The sequence below is a fragment of the Mytilus galloprovincialis genome, chromosome 2 (genome assembly GCF_965363235.1).
Source record: "Mytilus galloprovincialis chromosome 2, xbMytGall1.hap1.1, whole genome shotgun sequence".
Lineage (NCBI taxonomy): Eukaryota > Metazoa > Mollusca > Bivalvia > Mytilida > Mytilidae > Mytilus > Mytilus galloprovincialis.
Window position 1 is genome coordinate 113,279,978 of NC_134839.1, and position 23,213 is coordinate 113,303,190.

The window sequence follows — 23,213 nt, forward strand, 5'->3', positions numbered from 1 at the left end:
TTCATACTATATGTACATATATTATAATGTAAGTATTTAAGAAACTATAATAAAAGCTATCTTAAGCCATTATATATATTGTATGATAATATATTTATGTGTCTATTAGAAACAGGTTGTGAACATTAACCTTTGTCACAGGTCAAATGTTTATCAATCAATTCAAATAACCCTGGACACATTAACGGTAAGAATACTTGTTGTATTGTAAAAATCTACAATCAACAATTATAGTCAAATTTATACTTTAATTATTTATTTATACATTTTAATTAATTTTGTTTATCTATATATTGCCTATTTTTAATTATTTACTTAATTAATTATTTATTCATTTTTTTTCTTCTATTTTACAAACTATTTTATTTACGACGTCTTTTTGCAAATGCTCTGTCATCAACTATCATGTTAGAGGGATACGTCGTTATGTAGAAGTCCCTATGGGTTTATTATTAAAAGTAATTGTTTGCCATAATATTATGTAAAATAATATATCTTCTTGTCTAATATAGACAGATTGTGAACCTAAGTCACTTGTCAAATATGCATCACCTGGATAGAACAGCGGTAAGAATGTCTGTAGTAGTGAAAAAGAGCTGATTCAACAATTATGTCTTTACACGTACGTACGTCATTTATTTATTTATTCATTAGTCAATTAATTAAATTCATTTTTTTTTTATTTTTTTTAAATACTGTAACTGTACAAATAAAAATACAGAGTTAATGTCTTGTGTCTGTCTTTATGTGGAATTTCAATGGTTCATTATAAATGTTCTACAAAAATTTGATGTAGCTTGTCATGTAATTGTCGATATCTAAGATGATACTTACACGTATCAATTATTCAGTTATTTTAAACAGAAATTCCAAACATTATTTTGAGAAAGAATCAACTTATAAAGAGTAAATATGAGGATGTATATTTTTTATATTACTTCCATGGTACGATAAATATCCAACAGTCTATCTATAAGTGTGAGACATGCACAGATAATAATTAAGAAAGTCGGTAATATTTTGAAGATTGTCAACGTATGAAGTATTTACATTTTTTTGATAATACCGACAATGAATTTTTGGTCTCGGTGTGATATTATCATCACAACAATGAGATATTCTGTTGTACATAGCCCCTTTGACCATACATAGGTTATTAAGATGTTCTAAATGTAGCAACACATCAATCAATATGTCTAATACTCCCACTCATCTATTATTTTGTAATAATAATGACAAATTTGGACAATTAAAAAGTGTTCAATTGTTCAATATGTAGGAATAAAACAAGTTTTTTTTGTATGTGTGTATGTGTTGGGGAAAAAAGGGGGTGGGGATAATTGTGCTATGGTTCTATAAGTATAAACGACAGAGGGTGGGGTAATTGTGCTATGGTTCTATAAGTATAAACGACAGACAGATAGATAACACTCAATCAACAGAAAACTCAAGTTTTTACCACAAAACTCATCAAGATAATATTCTTTATTTCAAAGGTAAACAGTTTAGAGGTATATGTACTATAACTTTAAGGGACGATATCAAAAGATCGATGTAGGATAAAAAACTTAAATCAAATAGTTTGGGTGGGTGGGGGGTGGGGGGGGGGTAAAATTCTGCAAGTTTTGTATATCTAAAATCGATTTTTACATATATTAAAGAGGTGGGTGGTGGGGTCAGTGAAAAAACTATGTGAATTAAGTTTTTTATCCTACATTGAACTTTTGATGTCGTCCCTAAATAAACTCATCATAGATACCAGGACCAAATTTTGTATATACGCCAGACGCGCGTTTCGTCTACAAAAGACTCATCAGTTAAATGTAGTCTTTATACGATTTTAAACAATTTTGAAGCATGGTACATATAAAATAATTTAATATTATCTTGATGCATGATATTAATTAGTACAACGAAATCAATTCTTGTAGTATGCTATAAACTTCCAACATTGACGAATGCTTCCGGCAATATGTAAATACTTTCCAATATAATTAATGTATAAACCAAACATATCGTATAAGTTAACATACTGATTGATTTCTACAGACGATATAAGGTTTGTACACGTTTAGTAATTTCTTTCATATTTTATAATCCGAAGCTAAAATTAGGCCCTTTGAACAGAATACTTTTACTCATGACTAGCAAACACCTCTCTCAGTATTGTCATATACTAAGCAATGAATGATCCCGGAATAGAGGCATAGGTAAATGATTATAACCTTAAAGTTGAGAATGGAAATGGGGAATGTGCCAAAGAGACAACAACCCGACCATAGAAAAAAACAACAGCAGAAGGTCACCAACAGGTCTTCAATGTAGCGAGAAATTCCCGCACCCGGAGGCGTCCTTCAGCTGGCCCCTAAACAAATATATACTAGTTCAGTGATAATGAACGCCATACTAATTTCCAAATTGTACACAAGAAACTAAAATTAAAATAATACAAGACTAACAAAGGCCAGAGGCTCCTGACTTGGGACAGGCGCAAAAATGCGGCGGAGTTAAACATGTTTGTGAGATCTCAACCCTCCCCCTATACCTCTAGCCAATGTAGAAAAGTAAACGCATAACAATACGCACATTAAAATTCAGTTCAAGAGAAGTCCGAGTCTGATGTCAGAAGATGTAACCAAAGAAGATAAACAAAATGACAATAATACATAAATAACAACAGACTACTAGCAGTTAACTGACATGCCAGCTCCAGACTTCAATTAAATTGACTAAAAGATTATGATTTCATCATATGAACATCAGGCACAATCATACCCGTTAGGGGTTTAGTATCATACCATCATAACATATATGCGAAGAACATAACCCGTGTCATGCCAACAACTGGTTTTTTAATAAATGTGTTTAGTTCCGATACAAAGACCCTATAAGTGAATCAATATTAACGCCAAAATATGCAATCTTTAATGACCTGATGTAACAGTATCGTAACTATATCCCTTCTTAATAAGTCTATTCAAAGGTTTTGTAAGTTTTTGAGGTGAATACTGACACCTTTGTGCCCATCTATAACGATAAAACCTTTCACTACTTCCGGATTACTCAGTCTCTTCTTCTTTGGAGTGTTTGTAAACAATTTTTCTTTTAAGTTTGATGACTTATGGTTCTCTTTTGTTTTCCCTTAGCTACGTTTTCCCCTTTTGTTTTGTCTTTTTATTGCGCTTCGTATTTTGACCATATTTATATAATTATTTGCGTCTAGAAATGGGTAAAAAGTGCTGGTTCAAAACTAATGTTTACGACTGAGATGAATATTTCATATTTCTATTGCAATTTTCCATTCACTCAGTGTAATAATTCCAGGAGTGCGTACATTTTGAAGCACATATATCCTATTTGTTACGATGTTCCGATTGAAGCGTTTCTGGCTATAATGCCTTCATAGCATCCCGTATTGACCCGGTTTCAAAATAAAGTGTCTTTTTGATTATTAATATTTCCTTGGACTAGTGATTGGTTAGTAGATATTCTTTAATTGTGCGTTTTAGTTTTATGACAGTGTCATATGGTTTAAATGTGCACTCTGATAGGGGATTGGTGTTGAGGGACACGAAAACATGACGCTTATAGGTGGAAAAGACTTTTTGTATATTGGAAACGTGATACTTCGACATACATCCATAACCTTATTTGACACTTTAAAATTGGTGTCAAAGTACCAAAGTCTCGATATACTGATTAAAGACACAAATACTATATAACTTACTACTGATCAATAGACTAATAGACATTTGCGGAAACCACGGTGGGTATGGTTGTCCTGCGAGAGAACGTAGGGTGCTGGTGGGTCCTGATTCTGTGCTGGTGGGTTTGTTTACATTGTATCAGAACGGCAATAAAACGACTGTTTTGTTGCTTAATTTTTCTCTGATGCGTCATAAGTACCATGCAAAGTATATTACAACAATATAAAATTGCAAAAGTCGTGCAAGTTCGTTAAACGGAATTGTCCTGACGATGTGCTGGTGATAAGAAAAACGGTCCTGGTTCTGTGCTCCTATGTCCTGGTTCTGTGCCTTTATATTTTAGTTAAAAGTGGCAAATATTCAGTCAAGATCATTGATGCTGTACTGTTATTGACTACTAGTAATTAACTGTTGTCTGCTTTCTTGAAATTGACATTGTTATGAATCTGTTTACTGTTATTATGAGAGAAAAAAAAAACCTATTTTTTATTCTTTTTATAATTAACTGTGATTTTATTTATTGGCCTGTTAATGGAACCCTTCTTGCCCCCTTTTAAGATAAGAAAATATGTTTACGATTTTCGGGATTACGATCATTTTGCAAGATCGCCAAAATACGTTGTAATTTATACAATACTTATATAAAGTAGATGATGTTGTATGTTTGTTGTCAATGGACAAATTTCCATAAGAAACCAAAGAAAGTATGTGTTAACAACCATACGTCATTGTACGACCTTCAACAATAACCCATAAAATAAAAATGTAAAAGATTTTGTATAAAAATGGAGAGCAAAAATATAGAAGAAAGGACTTTCTGAGCGTTTGAATCATATGTCTTTAGCAGCTTAAAACACATTTGTTTGTGAAAAATTGAGTGATGACTATAAGAATGACAATAGTATTGCGGGTTTGTTTGTTTGGTTTTTTTTGGGTGGATGGGGGATAAGTTAGAGCGAGGTTACAGTGAAAGTGTTAAGCTTGGAATAGTTTCCCGTAAGATTTAAAAGTTGTATTTTAAAAGAAAAATGTATCTTACAGCTATTAAGAATTACTTGCTGTATCTGTAAGATTTTTTCAACATATTTTTTTTGTCTGAACGGTTATCAGGTATTTTTTTTTCAAAGTTCGATAGAACACTAAAAAAATCACTATTTTATGAAAGGGCAGACTAGAATATGTCAGAGAATATGTCAGAGAATGAAGACGAGATAACCTAGAGAACATTAACAAAACTAAGATTTCTTAGCTTTTTCATTTCAAAATTCCAAAATAAATAAATATTTTTGATAAAGAATTACAGGGGAGGAAGTGAACAATGTGTCCTCCTTTTCTATATTTAAATATTTTTATGAATAAAAAATCAAATGTGCCTTAACTATGATTGAAAATGAGTAAATGGAAAAACTACCAAACTAAAATACATTTTTATTTTAATATTGGTAATATCACTAAGCTTTTAAGTTTTGTGTGTCAAACACACCATCTCTGTAGTAATGACTCCTTATTAAGATATTTCACATCTCCATTTTTTTCTGCATTTTTTTATATTGTGAATTCTTAGTATTATTATATTAAAATGTAGACTTAATTTATATTTAAAAAAACTGAATCTAAAGCCAGATAAATCAAACATTTTTGTTTCTATCTATCCGTTTTCAGGACTTTAACAATCAACGTAACACGCCTGGAAAGTAAAATACGTACTCGGCTGTCTGTAATCGACCATTTTTAGACACCCTCCTAAAAAACAAGCCGGGGTGGGGGTTCAGAGATGCAAATTAAGTACTTAGATCAATATTTTATATTTTCGTGTATGGTTTATCACCCCCTCCTGTGGCCTGTCAATTACGAAAATGTGCAAACTGCAATAGTATCAAAACAGCACAGACAATGAATAATAGAGATATAATTTTGTACATATACATGTATCAAGGGGAAACTTCTTGCAAAGCATTATTATTTATAGTTCATTATTGTATTTAGTAGAAAAAGAGAATTTGGTGAAAATAAAATCACTATTTTTGTAGAAAATTCACAGACCTTTGTACAGAAATTTTTGTTATGTTTAGCATGGGATCAACACAAGGGTACATTATCCTTAAAAATCTATTTAAAAGTATTTGAAACTAACGTTTGCTTTGTTAATTGTGCCTTCAATTTCAAAAATTAAAATATCTCGTAACTTCATACTACCAATTGAGTATAAAACAAGTAAATAAGTTTAAAAAAGAAATTCTTAGATTAAACACCTAGATTTAACTTTAAAAAGTCATAACAGTTTAAAACAATACAAATCTACACACACAAATAACTGGCTTAATTTCAACTGATTTTCAACCCGAATCACTATAAGAGCATATATAAGCTCAACTGTGTCGAGGGATCGCGTGAGGTTCATTTATTGTCTTGGCGTCCGTATTACAATGACCAAATGTTACCAAATGATTTTTTCAAGAGTGAATCTAGGAAAAACAATATTCATCAACAAACCAGACCACTGTCTGTTAAAATGTATTCGAGTTTTTAGTTACAGCCGATTCCATTGAGTATGTAGGCAAATGTTATATCTTTGGTTAGCTTGCTTGTTAGCTAAACCGTGAAGTCATTGTTAGGTAAGGTCTATACCCTCCTTTCGAATTAGCCTGGTCCTACAGACAGAAAGATGTGTCATTTGTCGGACTAGTCTACTCTTAAAGTAGGGTAGTTTACATAACCTAACAATGACTTTTCTGTTCAGCAAGCAAGATAACCAAAGATATTCCCTTTGTCTACACACTCATTGAAATCGGCTTTAATATTGCAAATGTTCAAGCAATTAGGGCAAAACTTACCGAGTAAAAAAAATCAAAATGTCTATCACCTTGCACATTTCAGAAAATTCAGATCAGATAACGAAACTGGGTCCAGCAACATTTATAAGCAATTTAAGATTTTGACCCTCACAGTTTCCATTCACCACAAATATTCTCGTTACAACGAATCAAATACCAGTTGCAGCCTTTTGTTTATCTATTAATATATGTATACGGATAAAGTTATGAAAGGCAGCAGGGTCACCAGGGTGAGGAGTCCATGTCATCTGAAATAAATGCTAAGCATAGATCTAGAAAGCGGCAGATAATCATGGCATTAAAAAAACTCTCTTCTTTTCGACTTTTTTCGAACAAATTGACACATAAAATGAATTATATAGTATTATGGAATTTTTAACTTGTGTTCAATTCATTGGTTACACCTTTTACTAGGATAACAGTCCTGTCAAGTATGAGCTGGGTAAAATATTTCAGAAAAGAAGATGGAAATGTGAAAGTTTCTGTGCGTCAGGTGCAACAGCATACGAACAGCTAACATGTCTCGTCAGGGTGGAAGCTAAAAGGTCCACGAAAATTTGATTTAAAACCTTTATTCGTTCCAACAAAGATATTGTGATTTTGTTGAGGATTTAACCATCTACGACAACAAAATTTCTTTTTTTTTAGAATTTACAGCTCTTCTATAAATATATGCAAAGCAAACCATTGATTAAATTGCTTGCTATGATTGTTTGGATGTTTGTAAACGACAGGTAAGTAGTCTGTTTACTATATACTACAATTTATTTGGAAAATAAACATTAACTTCAATTCCTGTCAGTTTGTATTTGTCCAATCAAATCCCAGTATGTATTGAAACTCCACCTACCTATTGTTTGAAAACATCCAAGCAACCATAGCAAGCAAGTCAATCAAAGTTTTTTTTTGCATGCTTTTATAGAAGAGCTGTACTATATAATGCAAGGAAGCGTTTAAGTCTTTCGCCAAAAAATACTATCAATTTCTTTTTGTCCTATGTAAACTTACGTACCATTTCCTTCCATTCATGATCATTAAATTGAACTGTAAAATATTGCTTGGTACCTTCTTAATTCCTTTATGAGTCTTATGTAAACATAATTATGACAATAACTGTTGTGAGAACAAGATTCACTGCACACTTTTAAAGTTCTGCTTCATCAAACATTAAAATGTGAACTTAAGTTTTGAGACTTTTTTAATCTACACGATTGGGATTTTTGTATATGAGAACATGGTTTATCTATTAGTTGAAAATGCGGCTTTGAACTAGCTTTCAGTACCTGTAAGCATTCGTTATTCAATAATGTGTGTCTTTGTGTTATTATTTTGTGTAATAAATTGTTGTGTTGGTACACCACTGTAACAATGAAGGAGGAAATGATGAGGGTTGGTTGGGTGGAAGTGGGGAGGGGTATGCGGAGCGCTAACAAACATGTCTATGCGGCATTGGCTTTGATCATTGTTGAAGCATCAATGTAAGGGGCATTTAAAATATCTTAATAAAACTATTCTTATTTTAGATACTATATATTGTTATCTGATATTGGACGAAAGATGTTGCCCTTTTATGTAATTATTTAATACAAGTTACGATCATTTCAAAACACATATTAAACAGCCAAATGGATGCACAAGAGCTAAAATAGGAGTCATAGATCCTATTGACAACAATTATCTGCCCAATTTTATTGATTTTTTAACATTTGTTTCAAATATGACCAACTTCTTATCCAAAATCACCAGCACCGTATCAGGACCCACCAGCACAATGACAGGACCCACCAGCACAGTATCAGGACATGAATAAATTTAGAAAATGCTAAATGTCAATAAATTGCAATGTTTTTTCACAAAATAGTTTTGTCGCGTGGATTGCAGTATAGAAAGCGGACTCTATGAGCATTTTTGTTTTATTTTTTCAGTTCGAGATTTTCTGAAAATGAGCATTTCTGTGTTACGCTTACTGAAATAGTTTAGAGGGTCAACTTTTTAATGGTTTACATATGAACCCATAAGAAACAAAATTGAAAAATCTCAACCGTTTTCTTCCATTTTTTATGAGTGAAAACGTCAAAAATCATTATTTTCGTCTTTGTTTACATTTTTTCATTGATCACCAGCACCCGTCAGGACCAAATCACCAGCACAGTACGTTCTCTCGCAGGACAACCATACCCACCGTGGAAACTGTCATACACCTACAATTAGGATTACAGGTAGCATTTAAATCTTGGGCTTTCTCAAAGTATAAATATAAACAGTCGATTCAAAACACTATGACGATAGTGATGTTTTTCTGTAGTTGAACAACGATTTTTTTTCTAATATATTTGCATCAATGTGTGAACATTAATAATTGTATACGGTGTTATCCAGGTTGAAAATGCACTAACTGTACGAAGTATGATAGAATAAACTATTGAGTTTTGTAAATTGCATTTCTAAATGTGGCCTTCTGATGAGTTGAGACTTTTTGAACTAATTTTTATAGCTCGTTCTTATGTTGTACTGCTACACCACTCTCCTGGGCTAGGGGAGGGTTGGGATCCCGCTTACATGTTTTACCCGCTACATTCTGCATGCATGTGCCTGTCCTAAATCAGGAGCCTGTAATTCAATGGTTGTCGTTTGTTGTTATGTTACATACTAGTATTTGTTTTTCGTTCATTTTTTGTACATGGATAAGGCCGGTAGTTTTCTCGTTTGAATTGTTTTACATTTGTCATTTCGGGGCCTGTTACAGCTGACTATGCGGTATAGGCTTTGGTCATTATTGAAGGCCGTATGGTGACCTATAGTTGTTAATTTCTGTGTCATTTGGTCTCTATTGGAGAGTTGTCTCATTGACAATCATTCCACTTTTTTTATATAACTATTTTCAAAATAAACTTAACATGAGACATACAAACAAATCGCAATTGTCGTTGCAGTAGCCAGATTGGGACAATTGCTGAAAAAAGTCAATCATATTGGCATGTTTATTCTAAGACATACATACATTTTTTCTTTTATTCTGTTTTAAAGAGAATGAGGAAATACAGCAGACGGGTGGTTTTGAGCTATTTATTCTTCATGAAATTTCACTTGCCGTTCGATATATTTTCAAAATCTTTCATTTTTCATGAAGAAGACAAAACCTTTTTCTACGTTATTGGTTTCAATAGAAAAAAAAATCACAACTTTTCGGAAATACAATTTAGAATATTCGCCTTTCTCAGTTGAAATGTACGAATTATTGGTGTACTAAAATAGTTAAAACCTTATCTATATATTTCAACATGAGCATTAACACCTGTTCCGGGACTGACGCTATTTTCATGGAATTGTAATATAGAGTGCACAGACGACGCAGCGTTAGATCCAGCCATTTTCAAAAGTAGATTCCAACTCAGGATAAAAAGGGGGAGGGTCCAACCATTTGTCCCCATTCAAAAGCATTGATCGTCAACAAGGGGTGTTCCAACCGGAACAGCCCGGGATCTCTTGTATTTTGTATCAGTATTTTTTTTATTTTGTATTTTGAGATGACCCTTTGTTTTTTATCACCTGTAATCGTAAGTCTAAAGTGTAATCCTAGGTATAGACCTAGTTTCCGCAAATGTCTTATAATCGCAAATGGGTCAGTACTGTTATCTTATAGACCATAGTTTTGGTAATTCATGTCATTGAAGTATCATAGATAACTCATCCACCGTAATATAATTTAACTGGATATAGGATAACTGAAAAGTGTCGTTTTTTTTTTCTTTACACGGAGCTTTGAATCATATCCATTCAATTCTATTGGACAGCATTAATAAATCTATTCGGAACGTTAATGAAATCTGTTCGTAAAGGTATAGTTCCAGTATAAAATATATTTTAATGAAATTTCTAAGGAAAGCATAAACAACGCCCAGACTAATGTTATTTTGAAGCATCATTGCCACTAAAGAAGTCAGCCCTTGGCTAGTTAACACATTTTGATTTTTATATTACCATGTGTATTTTGATAACATTATTTTTATAAAATATAAAGATGGCATTGCAATAGGAAGTGTTGGTCACTCTCAACTGAAAATGTTTAAAGCAAGATATATGTTATATTTGATCATGTTTTCTTACCTTGTGTCTCCCTACCAAATTACGAAGTTCTCTGAACTTATAGAGAACATTTTATTCAATTGTCTTTCCTTTTGAGAGCTATTGTTATATATTGGTCTTGAAAATATAAACTTTATAGAACTTTATTTGATTTGGAATACTAAATCTTACCATAGCTTTGACATTGAATAGTTTTGATTTGTTCTAACATCCTGAGTCCGGTGAAACCGTCAAACCACGTTACGAGAATATCTCTTTAAGGGATCGAAATTGATCATTTTATGAAAATTTAACAAAGAATTGAACCACCAAAGAAATAATACTTGAACAAACACCTCCTTCAGATATTCACATTACATATTCTTGCGTATGAAGTTAAGTTCTCGGCCAGTAAGGTTTGCTTTGTGTTTGTGTTTCTCTGGCTCTCATTGTTGGTGTTGTTGTATCTTTCTCTGGCTCTCATTGTTGGTGTTGTTGTATCTTTCTCTGGCTCTCATTGTTGGTGTTGTTGTATCTTTCTCTGGCTCTCATTGTTGGTGTTGTTGTATCTTTCTCTGGCTCTCATTGTTGGTGTTGTTGTATCTTTCTCTGGCTCTCATTGTTGGTGTTGTTGTATCTTTCTCTGCTCTCATTGTTGGTGTTGTTGTATCTTTCTCTGGCTCTCATTGTTGGTGTTGTTGTATCTTTCTCTGGCTCTCATTGTTGGTGTTGTTGTATCTTTCTCTGGCTCTCATTATTGGTGTTGTTGTATCTTTCTCTGGCCTCTCATTGTTGGTGTTGTTGTATCTTTCTCTGCTCTCATTGTTGGTGTTGTTGTATCTTTCTCTGGCTCTCATTGTTGGTGTTGTTGTATCTTTCTCCGGCTCTCATTGTTGGTGTTGTTGTATCTTTCTCTGGCTCTCATTGTTGGTGTTGTTGTATCTTTCTCTGGCCTCTCATTGTTGGTGTTGTTGTATCTTTCTCTGGCTCTCATTGTTGGTGTTGTTGTATCTTTCTCTGGCTCTCATTATTGGTGTTGTTGTATCTTTCTCTGCTCTCATTGTTGGTGTTGTTGTATCTTTCTCTGGCTCTCATTGTTGGTGTTGTTGTATCTTTCTCTGGCTCTCATTGTTGGTGTTGTATCTTTCTCTGGCTCTCATTGTTGGTGTTGTTGTATCTTTCTCTGGCTCTCATTGTTGGTGTTGTTGTATCTTTCTCTGGCTCTCATTGTTGGTGTTGTTGTATCTTTCTCTGGCTCTCATTGTTGGTGTTGTTGTATCTTTCTCTGGCTCTCATTGTTGGTGTTGTTGTATCTTTCTCTGGCTCTCATTGTTGGTGTTGTTGTATCTTTCTCTGGCTCTCATTATTGGTGTTGTTGTATCTTTCTCTGGCCTCTCATTGTTGGTGTTGTTGTATCTTTCTCTGCTCTCATTGTTGGTGTTGTTGTATCTTTCTCTGGCTCTCATTGTTGGTGTTGTATCTTTCTCTGCTCTCATTGTTGGTGTTGTTGTATCTTTCTCTGGCTCTCATTGTTGGTGTTGTTGTATCTTTCTCTGGCTCTCATTATTGGTGGTGTTGTATCTTTCTCTGGCTCTCATTGTTGGTGTTGTTGTATCTTTCTCTGGCTCTCATTGTTGGTGTTGTTGTATCTTTCTCTGGCTCTCATTGTTGGTGTTGTTGTATCTTTCTTTGGCTCTCATTGTTGGTGTTGTATCTTTCTCTGCTCTCATTGTTGGTGTTGTTGTATCTTTCTCTGGCTCTCATTGTTGGTGTTGTTGTATCTTTCTCTGGCTCTCATTGTTGGTGTTGTTGTATCTTTCTCTGGCTCTCATTGTTGGTGTTGTATCTTTCTCTGCTCTCATTGTTGGTGTTGTTGTATCTTTCTCTGGCTCTCATTGTTGGTGTTGTTGTATCTTTCTCTGGCTCTCATTGTTGGTGTTGTTGTATCTTTCTCTGGCTCTCATTGTTGGTGTTGTTGTATCTTTCTCTGGCTCTCATTATTGGTGTTGTTGTATCTTTCTCTGGCCTCTCATTGTTGGTGTTGTTGTATCTTTCTCTGCTCTCATTGTTGGTGTTGTTGTATCTTTCTCTGGCTCTCATTGTTGGTGTTGTTGTATCTTTCTCCGGCTCTCATTGTTGGTGTTGTTGTATCTTTCTCTGGCTCTCATTGTTGGTGTTGTTGTATCTTTCTCTGGCCTCTCATTGTTGGTGTTGTTGTATCTTTCTCTGGCTCTCATTGTTGGTGTTGTTGTATCTTTCTCTGGCTCTCATTATTGGTGTTGTTGTATCTTTCTCTGCTCTCATTGTTGGTGTTGTTGTATCTTTCTCTGGCTCTCATTGTTGGTGTTGTTGTATCTTTCTCTGGCTCTCATTGTTGGTGTTGTATCTTTCTCTGGCTCTCATTGTTGGTGTTGTTGTATCTTTCTCTGGCTCTCATTGTTGGTGTTGTTGTATCTTTCTCTGGCTCTCATTGTTGGTGTTGTTGTATCTTTCTCTGGCTCTCATTGTTGGTGTTGTTGTATCTTTCTCTGGCTCTCATTATTGGTGTTGTTGTATCTTTCTCTGGCTCTCATTGTTGGTGTTGTTGTATCTTTCTCTGGCTCTCATTGTTGGTGTTGTTGTATCTTTCTCTGGCTCTCATTGTTGGTGTTGTATCTTTCTCTGCTCTCATTGTTGGTGTTGTTGTATCTTTCTCTGGCTCTCATTGTTGGTGTTGTTGTATCTTTCTCTGGCTCTCATTGTTGGTGTTGTTGTATCTTTCTCTGGCTCTCATTGTTGGTGTTGTTGTATCTTTCTCTGGCTCTCATTATTGGTGTTGTTGTATCTTTCTCTGGCCTCTCATTGTTGGTGTTGTTGTATCTTTCTCTGCTCTCATTGTTGGTGTTGTTGTATCTTTCTCTGGCTCTCATTGTTGGTGTTGTTGTATCTTTCTCCGGCTCTCATTGTTGGTGTTGTTGTATCTTTCTCTGGCTCTCATTGTTGGTGTTGTTGTATCTTTCTCTGGCCTCTCATTGTTGGTGTTGTTGTATCTTTCTCTGGCTCTCATTGTTGGTGTTGTTGTATCTTTCTCTGGCTCTCATTATTGGTGTTGTTGTATCTTTCTCTGCTCTCATTGTTGGTGTTGTTGTATCTTTCTCTGGCTCTCATTGTTGGTGTTGTTGTATCTTTCTCTGGCTCTCATTGTTGGTGTTGTATCTTTCTCTGGCTCTCATTGTTGGTGTTGTTGTATCTTTCTCTGGCTCTCATTGTTGGTGTTGTTGTATCTTTCTCTGCTCTCATTGTTGGTGTTGTTGTATCTTTCTCTGGCTCTCATTGTTGGTGTTGTTGTATCTTTCTCCGGCTCTCATTGTTGGTGTTGTTGTATCTTTCTCTGGCTCTCATTGTTGGTGTTGTTGTATCTTTCTCTGGCCTCTCATTGTTGGTGTTGTTGTATCTTTCTCTGGCTCTCATTGTTGGTGTTGTTGTATCTTTCTCTGGCTCTCATTATTGGTGTTGTTGTATCTTTCTCTGCTCTCATTGTTGGTGTTGTTGTATCTTTCTCTGGCTCTCATTGTTGGTGTTGTTGTATCTTTCTCTGGCTCTCATTGTTGGTGTTGTTGTATCTCTGGCTCTCATTATTGGTGTTGTTGTATCTTTCTCTGGCTCTCATTGTTGGTGTTGTTGTATCTTTCTCTGGCTCTCATTGTTGGTGTTGTATCTTTCTCTGGCTCTCATTGTTGGTGTTGTTGTATCTTTCTCTGGCTCTCATTGTTGGTGTTGTTGTATCTTTCTCTGGCTCTCATTGTTGGTGTTGTTGTATCTTTCTTTGGCTCTCATTGTTGGTGTTGTTGTATCTTTCTCTGCTCTCATTGTTGGTGTTGTTGTATCTTTCTCTGGCTCTCATTGTTGGTGTTGTTGTATCTTTCTCTGGCTCTCATTGTTGGTGTTGTTGTATCTTTCTCTGGCTCTCATTGTTGGTGTTGTTGTATCTTTCTCTGGCTCTCATTGTTGGTGTTGTTGTATCTTTCTCTGGCTCTCATTGTTGGTGTTGTTGTATCTTTCTCTGGCTCTCATTGTTGGTGTTGTTGTATCTTTCTCTGGCTCTCATTGTTGATGTTGTTGTATCTTTCTCTGGCTCTCATTGTTGGTGTTGTTGTATCTTTCTCTGGCCCTCATTGTTGGTGTTGTTGTATCTTTCTCTGGCTCTCATTGTTGGTGTTGTTGTATCTTTCTCTGGCTCTCATTGTTGGTGTTGTTGTATCTTTCTCTGGCTCTCATTGTTGGTGTTGTTGTATCTTTCTCTGGCTCTTATTGTTGGTGTTGTATCTTTCTCTGCTCTCATTGTTGGTGTTGTTGTATCTTTCTCTGGCTCTCATTGTTGGTGTTGTTGTATCTTTCTCTGGCCTCTCATTGTTGGTGTTGTTGTATCTTTCTCTGGCTCTCATTGTTGGTGTTGTTGTATCTTTCTCTGGCTCTCATTATTGGTGTTGTTGTATCTTTCTCTGCTCTCATTGTTGGTGTTGTTGTATCTTTCTCTGGCTCTCATTGTTGGTGTTGTTGTATCTTTCTCTGGCTCTCATTGTTGGTGTTGTATCTTTCTCTGGCTCTCATTGTTGGTGTTGTTGTATCTTTCTCTGGCTCTCATTGTTGGTGTTGTTGTATCTTTCTTTGGCTCTCATTGTTGGTGTTGTTGTATCTTTCTCTGCTCTCATTGTTGGTGTTGTTGTATCTTTCTCTGGCTCTCATTGTTGGTGTTGTTGTATCTTTCTCTGGCTCTCATTGTTGGTGTTGTTGTATCTTTCTCTGGCTCTCATTGTTGGTGTTGTTGTATCTTTCTCTGGCTCTCATTGTTGGTGTTGTTGTATCTTTCTCTGGCTCTCATTGTTGGTGTTGTTGTATCTTTCTCTGGCTCTCATTGTTGGTGTTGTTGTATCTTTCTCTGGCTCTCATTATTGGTGTTGTTGTATCTTTCTCTGGCCTCTCATTGTTGGTGTTGTTGTATCTTTCTCTGCTCTCATTGTTGGTGTTGTTGTATCTTTCTCTGGCTCTCATTGTTGGTGTTGTTGTATCTTTCTCCGGCTCTCATTGTTGGTGTTGTTGTATCTTTCTCTGGCTCTCATTGTTGGTGTTGTTGTATCTTTCTCTGGCCTCTCATTGTTGGTGTTGTTGTATCTTTCTCTGGCTCTCATTGTTGGTGTTGTTGTATCTTTCTCTGGTTCTCATTATTGGTGTTGTTGTATCTTTCTCTGCTCTCATTGTTGGTGTTGTTGTATCTTTCTCTGGCTCTCATTGTTGGTGTTGTTGTATCTTTCTCTGGCTCTCATTGTTGGTGTTGTATCTTTCTCTGGCTCTCATTGTTGGTGTTGTTGTATCTTTCTCTGGCTCTCATTGTTGGTGTTGTTGTATCTTTCTCTGGCTCTCATTGTTGGTGTTGTTGTATCTTTCTCTGGCTCTCATTGTTGGTGTTGTTGTATCTTTCTCTGGCTCTCATTATTGGTGTTGTTGTATCTTTCTCTGCTCTCATTGTTGGTGTTGTTGTATCTTTCTCTGGCTCTCATTGTTGGTGTTGTTGTATCTTTCTCTGGCTCTCATTGTTGGTGTTGTATCTTTCTCTGGCTCTCATTGTTGGTGTTGTTGTATCTTTCTCTGGCTCTCATTGTTGGTGTTGTTGTATCTTTCTCTGGCTCTCATTGTTGGTGTTGTTGTATCTTTCTTTGGCTCTCATTGTTGGTGTTGTTGTATCTTTCTCTGCTCTCATTGTTGGTGTTGTTGTATCTTTCTCTGGCTCTCATTGTTGGTGTTGTTGTATCTTTCTCTGGCTCTCATTGTTGGTGTTGTTGTATCTTTCTCTGGCTCTCATTGTTGGTGTTGTTGTATCTTTCTCTGGCTCTCATTGTTGGTGTTGTTGTATCTTTCTCTGGCTCTCATTGTTGGTGTTGTTGTATCTTTCTCTGGCTCTCATTGTTGGTGTTGTTGTATCTTTCTCTGGCTCTCATTGTTGGTGTTGTTGTATCTTTCTCTGGCTCTCATTGTTGATGTTGTTGTATCTTTCTCTGGCTCTCATTGTTGGTGTTGTTGTATCTTTCTCTGGCCCTCATTGTTGGTGTTGTTGTATCTTTCTCTGGCTCTCATTGTTGGTATTGTTGTATCTTTCTCTGGCTCTCATTGTTGGTGTTGTTGTATCTTTCTCTGGCTCTCATTGTTGGTGTTGTTGTATCTTTCTCTGGCTCTTATTGTTGGTGTTGTTGTATCTTTCTCTGCTCTCATTGTTGGTGTTGTTGTATCTTTCTCTGGCTCTCATTGTTGGTGTTGTTGTATCTTTCTCTGGCCTCTCATTGTTGGTGTTGTTGTATCTTTCTCTGGCTCTCATTGTTGGTGTTGTTGTATCTTTCTCTGGCTCTCATTATTGGTGTTGTTGTATCTTTCTCTGCTCTCATTGTTGGTGTTGTTGTATCTTTCTCTGGCTCTCATTGTTGGTGTTGTTGTATCTTTCTCTGGCTCTCATTGTTGGTGTTGTATCTTTCTCTGGCTCTCATTGTTGGTGTTGTTGTATCTTTCTCTGGCTCTCATTGTTGGTGTTGTTGTATCTTTCTTTGGCTCTCATTGTTGGTGTTGTTGTATCTTTCTCTGCTCTCATTGTTGGTGTTGTTGTATCTTTCTCTGGCTCTCATTGTTGGTGTTGTTGTATCTTTCTCTGGCTCTCATTGTTGGTGTTGTTGTAAGTAGTAGGGTGTGTGGAGTTTTAGGCACCCCAAAAACGCAGGGCGCGAGGGCGCAGCCAAATATGGCCAAGCCCCGCCCCTTTATCGAAACGTCCCCTCCGGTTGACCAAATATGGTCAGCTGACTAGGACGACTGACCATATAAGGAAAACATGTCCAAATAAGGTCAACACTTGATTTTCACTCAGAAACCGAGATAAACGCACATGACCATATAAGGAAATAACTCAGAGTATCAAATGACCATATTAGGAAAATATGTCCAAATAAGGTCAACACTTTATTTTCACTCGAAAATCGAAATAAACACACATGTCCATATATGGAAGTATGATATGACCATATACGGAAAATATGTTCAGACAATGTATGTCATTCAAAAATCAACCTCTTAAAAGCGATGGAGCGGGGAGGCAACTCGGGAAATGGGAGATAACTCTAGACGAACCGACATTGGTCTAGCATATCATTCTGTTTAATCATATATAGGAAGGAGTGATGTATGGCGTCCACAATAACGACGTGTCTAGTTTTAAACGTTTATTTATTCACAAACAAATTCATTGGTAAATGTTTTTCAATTCGGATTCGATCGGCTTTGGGTCTCGGGCGGTGGCCGCAGTGGCGGTGGCGGCGGCTATGGTTATAAGAGGAAGAGGATCGAATGCTTAATCAAAACCATGGACGAGTTTTACTTATTCGTCAATAGTGGAGACTCGCTCCAACTTTTTCCCCAGAATAGGGGAGGACAGTTCAGAATACGTTTACCTAGATCACACTTAATGAAAGGAACGTGGGAGTGTGCTCTGTTGGAGATGACCTTTGTACCGGCTTTTGAAACGTCTACGCAGAGGATGTACGTGTGTTGCGATCTGGTAAGGGATGAATCTTACGTCAGAGACACTTACCTGCCACTGCTTCAATCCGTAGCCATCAGAAAAGAAGAGACCACGGAGATAATTTTCGAGAGACCGCTCTACCTCGCGTCGAGGGGAGGCGAGACGGAAATATTGGAAATCACCTTGAGAGACGATCGACTTCGCGTGTGCCGTTGCAAAGATGATCACGTGTTCTGCTTGCTTCATTTCCGACAAAAGTTATAAGAGGGAAAGTTCCACCCTTGAAGTGAGGATGGAGTGTCCTAGCTGTCAAAGAATGTTTTCGAGAAGAGACGTCATGTTGAGACATCATCGAAATAAGCATGGTACTGGCGTACCACCACCGCCGCCGCCAACGCCGCCACCACCGCCGCCACCACCGCCACCGCCGCCACCGCCGCCACCGCAAAATGCGACGCAAGAAAGTTTTCGTTTTCAACACCCATTCACCATGATCGTCTCCGGTCCGACCTCCTGCGGCAAGACGTTTTTCGTGAAGGAAGCATTGCGAAGATCCACGTGCAACCCGGTGCCGGAGAGGATCGTCTGGTTGTACCGACGATGGCAACCCCTCTACGACGAGATTCGAAAGACGGTGGTGCCCACCGTGGAATTCGTTCGCGGTATCCCGATCGAGTTGGAAGCCGATCACTTCTTCGATGCACGGACCAGAAACTTACTCGTGCTGGACGACCTGATGTCGACCTCGGCCAAAGACCGTCGCATCAACGACTTGTTCACGGAAGGATCGCATCACCGGAACCTGTCGGTGGTGGCTGTGAATCAGAACCTGTATTTCGGGAAGGATCCGACTCAGAGGAGAAACTGTCACTACCTGGTCCTCTTCGACAATCCAGTCGATCGCCAGCCCGTCGCCACGCTAGGTAGACAGATGTATCCGAGTCAGAGACACCTCTTGATGCAAACGTTCCGAGAGGCCACGAGGAGACCCTTCGGATATCTTCTGGTGGATCTGAAGGCCGCTACACCCGAACACTTGAGATTACGTAGCGACGTCTTGGGCGGAGGCGAAAAAGACGCCGAAGCCGAGGACGAAGACGTCGATTCCACCGGATGCGAATCGAACACCATGGAATTCGGGGAAGAAGACGTCGGAAGCGAATCGGACCTGATGGCTTGCCGCGCATGCGGACTGGTATTTGCGCACGCCCGGGGACTCGAGATCCATCAAGAGAGGGACTGTGGCGACGAACCATCCGCCAAACGATGCAGAACGGAAGACGACGGCGTGGAGGGAACCTACGGATACGAACTGGAGTGTTATCTCGAAGACCTGCCGGCGACCGTGTGTTGTGTCGATGCACTGCCGGATGAAGTCTCGAACAGGCCCCGTAGTTTCGTCGTCAACACGGACGACTGCGACGGCAAGGGCATTCACTGGGTGGCATTCCACTTCCCGCGAGAGGGACCCGTCGAATTTTTCGATTCGTTCGGACGTTCTCCGGAGTATTACCTTCGTCGCTTTAGGAACGTGCTCATCGCCAATGGACCTCAATACAGATTCAGTACGACTCAAGTGCAACCGGGATCATCCGATACGTGCGGACTCTACTGTGTACATTACGTGAAGATGAGATATAGAAACATTAGCATGGAAGACATTGTGAAAGATTTTTCGTCTAGAGACTTGATGAGTAACGACGACAAACTGCTTGCATTGTACGAATGAATGTAATAAATATATATGAAACTGACATCTGCGTTAGTATTTTTTCTATTTGCCCCGAACACGATACGATTAATCGGTGATTGATGTTCACATCATGAAGAGTTGCTTCCCTTTTTTGTATCAGAGTTCCTCGATACGATCACGTGACCTTGCCTCGTTGAATTGTCACTCCACGAGAGATATATATACAGAGTTGCTTCCCTTGTTTTGTACCAGAGTTAACGTTCCTCGATACGATCACGTGACCTGTTGTCCATATATGGTCATGTATTTTATTTTGATTTTTCAACGGAAATAAGGTTTTTACCAAATTTGGTCATGATTTCCATATATGGTCATAGGTTGTTTTGTCGATTTCCATATATGGTCATGTATGTTTATTTTGAGTGAAATTAAGGTTCTTACCAAATTTGGTCATAATTTCCATATATGGTCATAGGGTATTGTGGTCGCTTTCCATATATGGAATTCATCATATGGTGGTCCAAGAGTCATACTCCGACATCTGGTGCTTCCGTTTTGATATATAGCCCTTCATACTAGAATTGGCAAAGATCTACGTGAGTCATACTGTTCATATAACGTCAGCGCCTTAGCGCCTTGCGTTTTTGTGGTTGCATAAAACATCATAGACCAATGTCAGTTCGTCTAGAGTTATCTCCCATTTCCCGAGTTGCCTCCCCTCTCCATCGCTTTCAAGAGGTTGATTTTTGAATGACATACATTGTCTGAACATATTTTCCTTATATGGTCATATCATACTTCCATATATGAACATGTGTGTTTATTTCGATTTTCGAGTGAAAATAAAGTGTTGACCTTATTTGGACATATTTTCCTAATATGGTCATTTGATACTCTGAGTTATTTCCTTATATGGTCATGTGCGTTTATCTCGGTTTCTGAGTGAAAATCAAGTGTTGACCTTATTTGGACATGTTTTCCTTATATGGTCAGTCGTCCTAGTCAGCTGACCATATTTGGTCAACCGGAGGGGACGTTTCGATAAAGGGGCGGGGCTTGGCCATATTTGGCTGCGCCCTCGCGCCCTGCGTTTTTGGGGTGCCTAAAACTCCACACACCCTACTACTGTTGTATCTTTCTCTGGCTCTCATTGTTGGTGTTGTTGTATCTTTCTCTGGCTCTCATTGTTGGTGTTGTTGTATCTTTCTCTGGCTCTCATTGTTGGTGTTGTTGTATCTTTCTCTGGCTCTCATTGTTGGTGTTGTTGTATCTTTCTCTGGCTCTCATTGTTGATGTTGTTGTATCTTTCTCTGGCTCTCATTGTTGGTGTTGTTGTATCTTTCTCTGGCCCTCATTGTTGGTGTTGTTGTATCTTTCTCTGGCTCTCATTGTTGGTGTTGTTGTATCTTTCTCTGGCTCTCATTGTTGGTGTTGTTGTATCTTTCTCTGGCTCTCATTGTTGGTGTTGTTGTATCTTTCTCTGGCTCTTATTGTTGGTGTTGTTGTATCTTTCTCTGCTCTCATTGTTGGTGTTGTTGTATCTTTCTCTGGCTCTCATTGTTGGTGTTGTTGTATCTTTCTCTGGCTCTCATTGTTGGTGTTGTTGTATCTTTCTCCGGCTCTCATTGTTGGTGTTGTTGTATCTTTCTCCGGCTCTCATTGTTGGTGTTGTTGTATCTTTCTCTGGCTCTCATTGTTGGTGTTGTTGTATCTTTCTTATATAATATTATAAAGTATATGATAAACCAGAAAGTAGAAGTACGTATCAAGTGAAATACATGTAGCAAATAATATACAATAGTGTGCAATTTATGGAAAGTAAACATTGGCGTGAGATAACAAATTTGTAAAAAATATTGCAAAATTCCAATGATTTAGCTCGATATCTTATCAGGGAATAGACATATAAATTCACATTATGATATTGATTCATACTTAAAGGAATGTTTTCGTTCTTTTCAGAGAATGCCCCACAATCTAGGATGGACGAAACTTTTAGTAAAAATGTCTGTTGGGATTATGGTAGCATGTAGCTTACTATACATGACACGATCTCAAATATTACACTATGAAGGTAGAAATAATAGACAGAAACTAGATGTTTCAGTGAAATCGAGGTTAAAACAACCATACAAAGAACGAACGCCAAGTAATATTCCACTTGATTTTACGTTTATTGACAATAACTGGAAATTATCTAAACTATGTAAACCATACAAAATGTTCATGAATACGAGTGACTTCCCTTTAATTAGATATACATCAGATGCTGGTAGCGTGAAAATATTTACACACTCTTTAGACGATGGAATATCATCTATAATTAACAGAACAGGAGCTTTTGAAGGGAAGACAATAAACCGAATATTATATGAGTTGAGACTAGATCCACATTTAAATTTAATTGATATAGGAACAAATATTGGACAGCATTCTATAGCTGCAGCATTAATCGGGCGTGATTCGATTGCAATTGACGCTGCAAAATCAAATATCGAACACGTATGTGCGTCTGCCGATTATTTAAATATTGGATCGCGAATAACATTGATTCATAATATTTTGTCTGATACGCATGGGCAAAGGGAGTTCCGGTACAGTGCCAGCAACAGTGATTTCGGATCTATACATGTTGATTCTGATGGAATATGGGACAAAATGAAGAAACAATACGATGGATATTTTAAGAATAACACAGTCAAACAAAATTCCGTCACATTAGATGATCTTTTAAACCTTCCACAAATACATAAGTTTAAAAAGGTATTTGTTAAACTTGATGTTGAGGGTCACGAACACAGGGTGCTTTTAGGTGGAAACGAATTTTTCAAAAGACTAGATGTGCATGGTATAATAATGGAATGGGCGTGGCATGTTAAGCGACAGTCAGCAGACATAATAAAATCTTTTATGACTGAATGGAAATTCAAACCATTTAAGATATCCGAAACTAAAGAGTTTGATCTAAGTGCAATACATTCTGACCAGTGGCCACAAGATGTTCTGTGGCTTCCATTAAAGTATTTAAAATTTTGAACAAATAGTTATAATCATATAACACTCGTTTTAACACAACTCGTGAAAACGTATACAACGTAATGATAGGTAATGTAAGAAAGACAAATAAACAGTTCACAAAAAAACTGCACAAAAATACTAACACGGAAAACACTAATCCCGACAAACACACAAACACTTTTTGTATGGGTTGACAGTTAAACCGCAATAGTGAAATCCTTCATTTGAAATCAGTTTATGCTTTATTAAATTCTAGACATTTCAAATTTATCAACTGTTTTTAAATATACATTTTTTGGACAAGATATAAACAAAGACCAATTATATACAGAAACGACAAAGACATTTACAAATAA

The 23,213-nt window shown here is 37.1% G+C and overlaps 1 protein-coding gene across 1 annotated transcript; it reads left to right on the forward strand.

The window, feature by feature from the left end:
• Positions 1-544: 544 nt before the first annotated feature.
• On the forward strand, positions 545-22,880 carry LOC143065440 (uncharacterized). The gene is made up of 2 exons (XM_076239006.1): positions 545-567; positions 21,802-22,880. The coding sequence occupies exon 2, from the start codon at positions 21,805-21,807 to the stop codon at positions 22,873-22,875; it is 1,071 nt and encodes a 356-aa protein (XP_076095121.1). The 5' UTR covers positions 545-567; positions 21,802-21,804; the 3' UTR covers positions 22,876-22,880.
• Positions 22,881-23,213: the final 333 nt, after the last annotated feature.

Excerpts from the sequence above, each read along its gene's own strand:
- LOC143065440 (XM_076239006.1), top strand. The coding sequence starts at position 21,805 with ATGCCCCACAATCTAGGATGGACGAAACTTTTAGTAAAAATGTCTGTT.